The sequence below is a fragment of the Hyperoodon ampullatus genome (genome assembly GCF_949752795.1).
Source record: "Hyperoodon ampullatus genome assembly, chromosome: 14".
In the NCBI taxonomy this organism is placed as follows: Eukaryota; Metazoa; Chordata; class Mammalia; order Artiodactyla; family Ziphiidae; genus Hyperoodon; species Hyperoodon ampullatus.
Genome location: NC_136927.1, coordinates 39,562,734 through 39,573,657, shown reverse-complemented (window position 1 = coordinate 39,573,657; position 10,924 = coordinate 39,562,734). Strand labels below are relative to the sequence as shown.

At 51.3% G+C, this 10,924-nt stretch overlaps 1 protein-coding gene across 1 annotated transcript; it reads right to left on the bottom strand.

Annotated features, from left to right (window-relative positions):
- Nucleotides 1-91: 91 nt before the first annotated feature.
- Nucleotides 92-10,461, bottom strand: PLK1 (polo like kinase 1; the record flags this gene model as incomplete). Its single annotated transcript, XM_079719279.1, has 10 exons — nt 92-580; nt 827-1,009; nt 1,113-1,267; nt 1,469-1,546; nt 2,736-2,891; nt 5,625-5,844; nt 7,172-7,265; nt 8,258-8,402; nt 9,177-9,345; nt 10,054-10,461. The coding sequence occupies 10 exons, from the start codon at nt 10,459-10,461 to the stop codon at nt 374-376; spliced, it is 1,815 nt and encodes a 604-aa protein (XP_079575405.1). The 3' UTR covers nt 92-373.
- Between the last annotated feature and the right edge of the window lie 463 nt (nt 10,462-10,924).

Sequence of the window (10,924 nt, the reverse complement as noted above, 5' to 3'; positions counted from 1 at the left end):
AGCAACAGTGTGGCTGGAACCCGGGTGCCAGGCACCCCTCGGGGAACACAAGAAGAAAAAGGAAGATTCATATATGTTCATATATGTTTAATGTAATATAAAGGCAAGGAAAAGACAGTCTCGAATTCAATAGCAATATTCTGTACAATTCATATGGTGGGGTTGAGAGGGAAGGGGAAGTGGCCTCAGAACCCACACCGGGACATGTACAAAAATAACTTACACAGCAGCCCCACCTGCAGGGATGATGGAGCTTCCGCCCCAGCCCCCAGGGCTGGGGGACACCCCATAAAATAGCACCACGGGATCTAACCAGCGCGGGCCGAGGTGCTGGTGGGGGGTAGGAGGGTGCCAGTCCAGAGGGGTGGGGGGGCTACGAAGAGGCCTTGAGGCGGTTGGTGGCCGAGCGTGAACTCAGCAGCTTGTCCACCATGGTGCGAGCATAGCGCAGCCGGCTGGCCAGCTCCTTGGAGCAGCCGTACTCCTCCAGGAGGCTCAGGCGGTATGTGCGGAAGTCCCGCTTCTCGTCGATGTAGGTCACGGCAGCCATCAGCGGGCACAGGATGAGTTTGGTGTGGTCCTGTGAGGGCAGGAGGGGAGTGGGTGGACAGACAGGGGGTTACTGGTGATTGAAGCTCCCAGCTGCCTGTGTGTCTTGGTGGGAGTAGAGGGAAGATATCCCAGCTGATGGGGGGGTGGGGGGCATTTCACTCCCTTCTGCTGACGCTGCCAAGGACAGGTTCTGTGCCTCCCACTCCCCACCCAACACCGTGGGCCGCTGAGAGGCACAGATACCCGGCCCCAACCCTCCAGGGCCACGGCTCACCTGGAAGAAGTTGATCTGCACGCAGCCATTACTGAGGTGCAGAATGATGGCGCTGCGGGTGCGAAACCAGGTACGCAGGTAGGGTAGCCGGGCTAGCTCGTCGCCTTCCCGGGGCGTGATGTTGGCACCCGCCTTCAGCAAGTGTTCGCTCATGTAGTTTCGGAAATACTTGAGGAGGGTGATCTGGTTGGAAAGTGAGGGAGGGCGTCCGGAGTTAGAGCCTGTCCCCCTGGCAGAGCCCTCACTCCCGGCCAACAGCGGCCCACGCGGGCCAGCCAGCACTCACCTTCTTTATCAGGGAGTTGGGATGCGAACTCACGGTGAGGTAGGACTCCGTGCCATCACGCTCGATGTACTGCAGGCTGTCGCCGTCGTTGTAGAGGATGAGGCGTGTTGAGTCGTTGAAGAGCACTCCCACGCTGTTGTCACACAGCTGGTACCCTAGCGGTAGGCGGAGGGAGGCCTCAGAAAGGGGCGATGGGGGGCAGGGGGCCGTTAGGGGCTGGGACTAGGAAGCCTGGGATGGAGACGGGAGAGCGTCGGGAGAAGAGGATGTGGGAGCCAAGAAAGCCAAGAGCCTGTAACAACCCGAAGGGTTGCTAGGCAGCACCTGAGCCACCGCCACAGCTGGGAGAAACCTACCAAGGCCATACTTGTCCGAATAGTCCACCCACTTGCTGACCCAGAAGATGGGGATGCAGGCGGGATCCTCAGCCTCCTCTAGGACAGAAACAGACAAGATGATCGATCAGCACCAGCCTCTTCCTCTCTGGTCCACTCAGGCGGCCCACACCAGGGAGCTTGGTCAAGAGGCCTGGAGCCCTCTGCCAGCAACAAGCTTAGACAGGCAGCACTGAAGCAGAAAGTTACACTGCAGAGCGCCGAGTCCACTCATGCATTCAGCTGACCCATTTATCAAAGGCCCGCTGTGCGCCAGACACCGTTACAGGCAGCGAGCAATGACAAAACCCAGCCCTCCCTGAGCTTGCATTCTGGCTCTAGGGATAGAGACCAATCAAAATAAATGTTCACAGAATATGTAAGTTACTTCTATCATGGCGCAAATCAGTGAGTTTTAAATGATTAAAAAATTGTGAGAAGATACACAATCCCAGACACGTGAAAATGTTATGTTCTGTGCATGTGACGATCCCTTCTTTTTTTTTTTTTTTTTTTTAGCGATATGCGGGCCTCTCACCCCTGTGGCCTCTCCCGCCGCTGAGCACAGGCTCCGGACGCGCAGGCCCAGCGGCCACGGCTCACGGGCCCAGCCGCTCCGCGGCACGTGGGATCCTCCCAGACCGGGGCACGAACCCGCATCCCCTGCATTGGCAGGCGGACCCCCAACCACTGCGCCACCAGGGAAGCCCACGATCCCTTCTTTTAAATACAATAAACAAACACGGAAACTTTAGAATATGTTAGATGAGAAGTGTTGTGGAGAAACAAGGCAAGTTAGAGGAGTGGGGGCAGGGAGATGATCATGGAGGTGACTCTGGCGCAGACACGTGAAGGCAGGGAGTGTGAGCCTTGCAGGGATCTGGAGGAAGTGCGTGCCAGGAGAGCAAAGGTCCCGAGGCTGGAGCACATCTGGGTCTCTTATTTCCACTGTCTTGAAGGCTACAGAGGGATTCTCTGAGCAGAGGAGACAGTGTGTGCCAATGTATACGGGTGGCACATGGAGGTGCTGGAAGATGGGGCGCTTGTGGAGACAGAACAGATGAGTCAGAAAAAGAAGGAAGGGGCCTGACCATGGAGGGCCTGGGCCAGTAGGCTAACTTGTTTGCACTGTAATGTACAGGAAATAGGGGAAGTAAAGGTATTACGGAGCCGGGGGCCTGGACAAACCACCGGCACTCCGGGGCTGACTTCCCTGCCCTCTCCAGACGCCCCGGCCCGCAGTGCCCACCTTGCCTCACCAGCCCCCGCTCTGAGGGCTTGGAGGCGTTGACGCTGTGCAGCTGCTGCAGCATGTCGCCGAGGTGGCAGTCGACCGCCTCGCTGGCCTCCCGCACCACTGGCTCCTCTTTTTCCCGGGGACACTCGGGCATGGGGTTCTCCATGCCTGGAAGGAGATGAAACATAGTCATTAGCTGGGCCCAAAGGCTGCAGGTTGGGAGGGCCCGGGATCCCCGGCCACAGCTGGTACTGCCCCCAGAGAAAAGCTCTTTGCGCTGCCACTGCTTTAGGTAGGTGCCAGGTTATTAGAGCAGCAGCTGCCCTGCTCATGTGACAGCACCTGGTACTCACTCATTGGTACCTCCAGGGCCAGGCCAAGCCCTGTAGGAACGCTCATGCCCACACACAGCTATAGAGCTTCGGATGCTCAGACCTCTAACCCAATGCTGGGCCCTGCAGGGCACCTCTGGTCACTCAGGGAGACAGCTAGAAGGCACGAGCAGCTTGGAGCTGCCTGGCTTCAATCCAAGAATTAAAAGCATCTTTTGCATCCAGGAAAATGGAAGGGTTCCGTAAATCACAACCCATCACCAAGATGGATTAAGCAGGCATTTAATGAAACGTAAGAGATTTTTTCCACCCTAGAATTTGCTTTATGTACTTACATGTGACTGAAATCTGAAAAGATAGATACACACTGAAATTTTAACATCAGTTATATTTGGGTGGTAGAAGCATGGATGATTTTTATTGTCTTTAGGCTTAAATGTTTCTTTCCCCACCAACATGTGCTAGTTCTCCTTGTGTAATATGAAATTCTTAAGATATTTAAAGATATGAATTTTCAATTGAAAAAATCTACGCTGTGATAAGGACTTAAGTGTGGAACAATAACATATTTGGGACTTGATTTAAAAACTCTAGCAAGGGAGTTCCCTGGAGGTCCAGTGGTTAGGACTCGGTGCTTTCACTGCTGGGGCCCGGGTTCAATCCCTGGTTGGGGAAGTAAGATCCCACAAGCCACATGGCGCAGCCAAAAAAACAAACATACACAACGAACAAACAAACAAGAAACCTCTAGCCAAAAAAAGGGGAAGAAGGTGGAAAAGATAAAAACAAGTATGGGCAAATGTTGGTAATTACTGAAAACAGATGATGAATAAATGGGGATTTATGTATTCCAAAAAAATTTCACCCTAATTTTGGCTAAGTTTTGAAGAATGCTTTATGTTCAAAAATTAAAACCGAAAGAAAAGCAATCCTTAAAATAACAATATTACATTATAACTCCAAGATTAAATATCCATGAGTCCATACCGACACAAATAACCAAATAAATAAATGGGAGAGAAGTGACAGCTCTTCCTTACAGGAGAACTCCAATTAATGGATGTAGAAGGAACAAGAAAAGGAGAAAAGTCACCATTAGAATACCACAGTAATAATTGCTGCAGGCAAGATCCACCATGGATGCTAAAATCAGTAGGCTAAAGTTTGAGAAGAAATAGAATCCTTTCAAAGTAACTCCTCACAAGGTATTAATTAATCACAAAAGGAAAAACAGTAACTCTGCACTGGAGGTACCACCTTAACCAAGTGATCACCAATCAAAGGAAACAGTAATATAACCAGTGAAAATATCAAAAATTAAAGCCAAAAGAAAAAAGTAATCCTTAAAATAGCAGTATTATAACTGAAACAAATGAACTCATATATTAAATTGGTGCTATATCCACAAAGAGAAATAAAGTATTTCAAGTGGCACTTTTTTTTAAGTGAAATATATGCCAAAGACAAATAGAACTGCAAGAAAATAAACATCATTTCATAACATACTTTATAGATGTTGAAAATTCATGTATATAATGTAAAGAAAAAGGGTTTTCAGTGTAAGGAAAAAAAATACAAGTATAAAATTAAAGAAGTAAAAATCTGATGTTATATTTAAATCAGATACTTATAAATTACCAAAAGAAAATTAAAGTAGTAACTTCACAGTGAAGAAAAAGATTGCTGTAAGAAGTTTCATCAATGTTAAATTTCCTGAACTTGATAACTGTGTCCTATGCTGTGGTTATGTAAAAGAATTGTTTTTAGAAAATATACACTGAAGTATTAAGTAGTAAAGGCCAGAATGTGTACAACTTACTATCAGATGGTTTGGGGAAAGAAATTTAGATATATATAGTGAGAGAGATAAAGTAAATGTAGAAAAATGTTAATTGGTGGAGAAAAGGGGGAACAAGATACAGGAAGTTTTTGTCTATTTTCACTTCTCATAATTTGAAACAATATCAAAATAAAATGTTCAAAAAGTGTGAATCAGAAATAGCAGCATAAGTTCAAGGTCCCCGCCCCCTTCCCAATTATGTATTTCCTAATTCTGTTCTCTGAAGAGATCTAGAAACAATGACAACCCAAACAATGGGATGTGGTTTTGTAAGAAAATGTCCATCCTTTTAAAGAGATGCATACTGAAGTTTATGGGGTAAAATGACAAGATGTCTGGGATTAACTTCAAAAATACTTCAAAGGAACAAAAAAGGAGTGATGGAGCAAACATGACAAATCTTGATAAATGTTGAGTCTGGTGGGGATGTGGGGTCTACCGCATTGTGCTCTATGTGTACACCTGAAAAATTTCAACATTTTTTCCCAAAGAACCATGCAAGGTGATATTAGCAATTTTTTTTTTTTTGCGGTACGCAGGCCTCTCACTGTTGTGGCCTCTCCCGTTGCGGAGCACAGGCTCCGGACGTGCAGGCTCAGCGGCCATGGCTCACGAGCCCAGCCGCTCCACAGCATGTGGGATCTTCCCGGACCGGGGCATGAACCCGTGTCCCCTGCATCGGCAGGCAGACTCTCAACCACTGCGTCACCAGGGAAGCCCCTGGTTTACCTTTATTGAGGACGGTGAGAGGCTTCCGGCTGCTGGGGTCCAGGCTACTGGGAGCAATTGAAAACCTGGGCGGAATGGTGAGGCAGGTGATGGGGAGGCGGGCAGGGATATAGCCAGAAGTGAAAAACTCGTCATCGAGCAGCTCCTGAATGGTTGGACGGGCAGTGGGATCTGTCTGAAGCATCTTCTGGATGAGGGAGGCGGCCACGGGGTTGATGTGCTGGAGCAGAGAGGGAGAGACGTAAGTAGGATGTGGTGGGGGACCCGAATGCAGCACTGCCGCAAAGAAGCTGCAGCCCCAGCCTCAAATATGCCATGTTCAGCAGCTATAAACATGCCAAGTTTCCACTAGCAGCTTTACTGAGTTGACAAGTGTCAACCTAAGTTGTGAGAATGACAATTTCTCCTTCCTCTTGAGGTCACTTTTTCCCAAAATTTGCTCTTGCATAATTCAAGTTGCTCACCATTAGAGCAGCACTTGAGAACGCAGGCTTCCAAGTCATAATGACCTGGTTTAAGTCCCAGTTCTGTCCCTTAATACTGGCTGTGACAACTAACCCAACTTTCTGGGCCTTTGTAAATTCATCTATAAAATGGGGACACAGCACCAAGCTTGCTGCCCTGGTGAGGAGATCCAAACCCAGTGCAGGTCAAATGCACACTAATATTCTAGCATCAACTATGCACTTACTATGTGCCAGCAAAATATTCTAAGCACTTCATATATATTAACTCAGTTAACCCTCACAGAAACACCCAGGGGGTGAAGATCTCTATCACCATCCCTCTTTTGCAGATGGGGAAACTGAGGCACAGAGAGGTTAAGTGCCTAAGAACACACCCCTAGTGAATGGTAGAGCCAGCACCCACACGGGGGCATAGTCAGCTGCAACATCCACACTCGTAACCACTCTGCTCTGTCCAATAAGTGACCCTTTGTGACAGATTCAGTCCATCTGTCCTTATGGAGACAGGGCTCATGGCTTCACACAAGGCACAGACACCAAACTGGAAAGCAGCCGTATGCCAGGCTGCTGCAGGCTATCCCTCTCAATGCACTCATGCTGGTGGTTGCGAAGCACAGCGGTTCGCAATTCTGTGAGCGCTTACCGTATGCAAAGTGCTCTGGGGGTAAGGACTCCATTTTATAGATGGGAAACTGCAGCTCAGAAGATTCAGGCCATTTGTCTATTGTGATCTGGCTGCTATGTGGCAGAGCCCTCTGAATCAAGACAGTCCACTTCCAAGGCTTAAGCAGCACGTCTCTGCCTTCTACTTCCTTTATGCTCTCTTTCTTTTACACATCTTTTGGTTTATCTGCCCAACCTTTGAGAACCCACAAACTCTCTTCCCCAAGAAAAAATGCTTTTGTGCACATACGTCAGGTTTTGTATGCTATTTCAGACAAGGACCCTCTAAAGCTCTTATGGCTACCCTAGGGGTAGGACTGACCCACCTCTGTCCCCAGGATATGGCTGGGCTCAGTAAATAGCTTTGGGGGGGGGAATTAAATAAAATAAATGTAAATTTAAAGTGTTTTTAGTCACCTTGGGAATACTGTACTCATTCTTCTTGATCCGGAGGTAGGTCTCTTTTAGGCAAGAGGTCTCAAAAGGTGGTTTGCCCACTAACAAGGTGTACCTGTAAGCACAAGGAGGGATATGGCTCAAGGCTCCTAACCAAAACCCAGATGCCAGAGGAATCCTCTCAGGGCCAGAAAGGAAGTCAGACACCTTCTGGACATTCACTATGACTCTGGGGTCCCGGAGGACAGTCCCCAAGTCCACTGAACAGCCCCAGGAGGCAGGACACTGGCAGGGAGGAGTCCTCAGTAGAATACAGGTGATGAGACACGGTTCTCATGGGCCAGTGACTCTTCTGCTATAGCCTGCACTACAGCAGGGCTCCAGAGACTGCCAGCCAACACAAAACAGGTCAAAGCAAGTGGGCTACCTGCTCCTACAGAGGCAGCTCCACGGTTAATAGCTCTGTACTTAAGACTGCCAAGTTTTCATTTGAAAAAGTTCCACTGTAAAGAAGTAGGAAAGCCATTGCGACAACTCATTTCTAACTCTCCAGTACCCAGGGCGACCATGAAAGGGGTGACACCTGAACAGGCCCAACTCTCTGCCTACCACCCACCCACCTCTGATGGCCTTGATCCAGACAGACCACAGGACCTCCTCCTGCCAGCTATAACTCCTGGCCTAACTCCTCCCACCCATTGCTGCTTCCTAGATCAGTGGTGCTAATACTTTATCGTGCATGGAAAAGCTCAAGGGTCTTAAAATCCAGATTCTGATCCAGTCAGCCTGGGTCCTGAGATTCTGTGTTTCTAACAAGTTCCTAGGTGATGATGATGCTGGTCTGCCATACTTTGAACAGCAAGGGACTAGAGCAAGTTTCTGGAGACCTTCCCTCCCCCATTCCCCAGACCCATGGCCCAGGCTGCAGGAATCCTAAAGGATACACCAGTGAGAAGATATGGAAAGGAGGCTTCCTTTTGGGTCAGTCTGTCCTCTGGAGCAGCCTTTCCAAAGGCAGGAAGGTCTACAGGATAAGGTCTGCCAGGTGAGACATCCAAAAAGGCCTCTGCTGAGGCTGGGTGGGTCCTGAGACAACTCCCAACTTACATGATACACCCAATGGACCACACGTCCACCTCGAAACTGTGCCCTTTCTTGCTCAGCACCTCTGGAGCTATGTAATTAGGAGTCCCGCACAGGGTCTTCTTCCGTTCCCCGTCATACTCGACTTTGGTTGCCAGTCCAAAATCCCCTGGGACAGAGGGAGGAAGAGGGGGGGACTCAGATGCTAGCCTCTGTCATCCGTCAATGCGGACAGCTGGTTCAGGTGTAACCATCAAGAACCAGGGTCGTTTGATCCCTCAAGCCTCTAGTTCTTGTGTGCAGCAAGGCTTGCCCAGGAATCCTCCTACCATGCTGGCCCCAGGGAGGGGCCTCCCAGAGACCCTCCTCACCCCCTCCCTTAGAAAGGAGGGCTTTGCTTCTAAAAGGGTAGGGATAGGTAGGGATAGCAAAAGTCACATGCCTTCAGGGATTAAGCAGGTAAATGTCAAGATGGCTACTTGGCAAGTTTGTGAGGAAGTGATAGGGAGGGGTGGGGACTGTGGCCAAGCAGAGGGCAGTAAAGGGAACAGCTGCTTTTCAGTCCAGCAAAGAGCTGCCCCTGTACTGCTGGAGCAGCCAACTGTTTAAAAGGAGCCCCGAATTCAAAATCAAGCCTCCCGATTTAAAAAAGTGAAAACAAATTCAAATCCTTTTTTTTTTTTTTTTTTTAAAATAATACTGTATAGGAGAGCACACACACCCAAAACTGCATCTGCAGGCAAGACACTGGCTTTTGGCTCTTTGTTCTAAGTTTCTGTACTAAAGAGAGGCTTCTAGAGGCAATCAACAGCCCAGACTTCCTACCATGCTCTTCCTCCCTCCCTTGTCTCCTTCCGACTTCCTCTTTCCCTCCCTCTCTCCCAGCTCCTCCTCATTCCCATTTAGCGTAGTGTCAAGTGTCCCTGCAGGCCCAGCTCCTCACCTATTTTCACCTCCAGATCCTCGTTCAGGAAGAGGTTGCCCAGCTTGAGATCTCTGTGAATAACGCGGTTTCGATGCAGGTACTGGCAGCCGAGGACGATCTGCCGCAGATAGTAGCGGGCCTCGGGCTCGGTGAGTGCTTTCCTCCGCTTGTGCAGCTCCAGGAGAGACTGGGCGGGGGAGGGAAGGAGGAGTGGGGAGTGGGTACTCAGGCCCAAGGCAGGGAGGCGGTGTCATTAGGTGAAGGCAGCCCAGGACCCTACCGCCCATTCCTTCTCCAGGACAACTACGATGTAGACTCCCCCCTAAGCCAGGCCACAGCCGTTCCTAGCACCCCCTCTCCCACCAGCTCCCTCCCAAGTCCCTTACCTGGGACCCCTGTCTCAGCCCACTCCGGAAGCTCAGAGTCCCCTGTATCCCTGCCCCGGGCCTCTTCGCAGCAGATCCCTTTCCTGACCCCTCTCCTCCCCGAAGCTATTAAGTCTGGCTCCAACTACCTTCTGCCTGACCCAGCCCCACTCCGGAAGGTCCGGGTCCACAGCACCCCTTACCTAGCAACTCCGGAAGCCCTGGCGTCCATTAGCAGGGTTCTCCCGCGACCCGCACCTCCCCCACTCAGCCCAACTCCCAGCGTCCGGGAGCCGCCTTCCCTAGAGGCAACCTGACCCAGGCTCCACTTAACCGGCACCCCCTCTCCTAGAGGCCCCAAGTGCCAAGCACTTCTTTCCCCGAGACCTTCTCCATCCGCAGCTCGAGGTTCCCAGCACCTCCTCCCCAGCAGCTCCGAGCCCCGGGGCGCTCCTTCCCCAGCAGCTCCGGGTGCGGGCGCCCCAACCCCGGTCCCCAGGCAGCTCCAGTCCTCCAGCAGCGACACTCACCCTCCGGCGGCAGAGCTCCAACACCACGAACACAAAGTCGTTGTCCTCGAAAAAGCCGTGGAAGCCGACGACGTGCTGGTGAGCGAGGCTGCGGTGAATGGATATCTCCATGGACATCTTCTCCTTCTGGTGCGGTTTGAGCAACAGCGACTTAGGCACGATCTTGCCCGCAAACACCTCCTTAGTGTCCGCGTCCGAGATCTCGAAGCACTTGGCAAAGCCGCCCTTTCCCAGAAAGCGGCCCCGCAGATAGCGCCGCCGGCTGCGCGGGTCCACTAGGACCTCCGGGATCTCTTTCGCCGCCGGGGCAGCCGCCGGGGCCCCGGGAGCTGCAGCTCCAGGGACCCCGACTTTCCCTGGATCGGCTGGTGCCCGCGCCAGCTTCCCTGCAGTTGCCGCCGCACTCATTTTCCCGGAGTTGCTCAGCAGACCTAGCAAGGTCTGGGCAGAGGCTTGGCAGGGCTCTGCTCCTCCTCGAATTCAAACGCGGCGCCGGGAACGTTACAAAACCCTACGCGCTACTGATTGGCCGCGGGGATTTAAAATCCAAACCCGCCCGCCGCACGGCACTCTGGGAGCGCTCTGCACTGCAGCCGCCTTTAAACCCGTACCCAGCCCCTGGGGGAGAAGCTTGATTGACAGGGACTCGCGGACCGAAGACACGTGGGATGCCTGGGAAACCAAACCCGGTGCGGGGACGCCGAGACCCAGCGCCAGGACGGGGGGAGTTCAAGGTTTCTCCCTTTCTTGGCGGCCGGGGGAGCTCCTGCAGTTCACAAGCACCTCCTCCAGGAAGCTTTTCCTAGCACCTTCCTCCACCCCTCACGCCACCTTCTAGATTATAAACTCTGAGAACAGAGACCTGACAGCG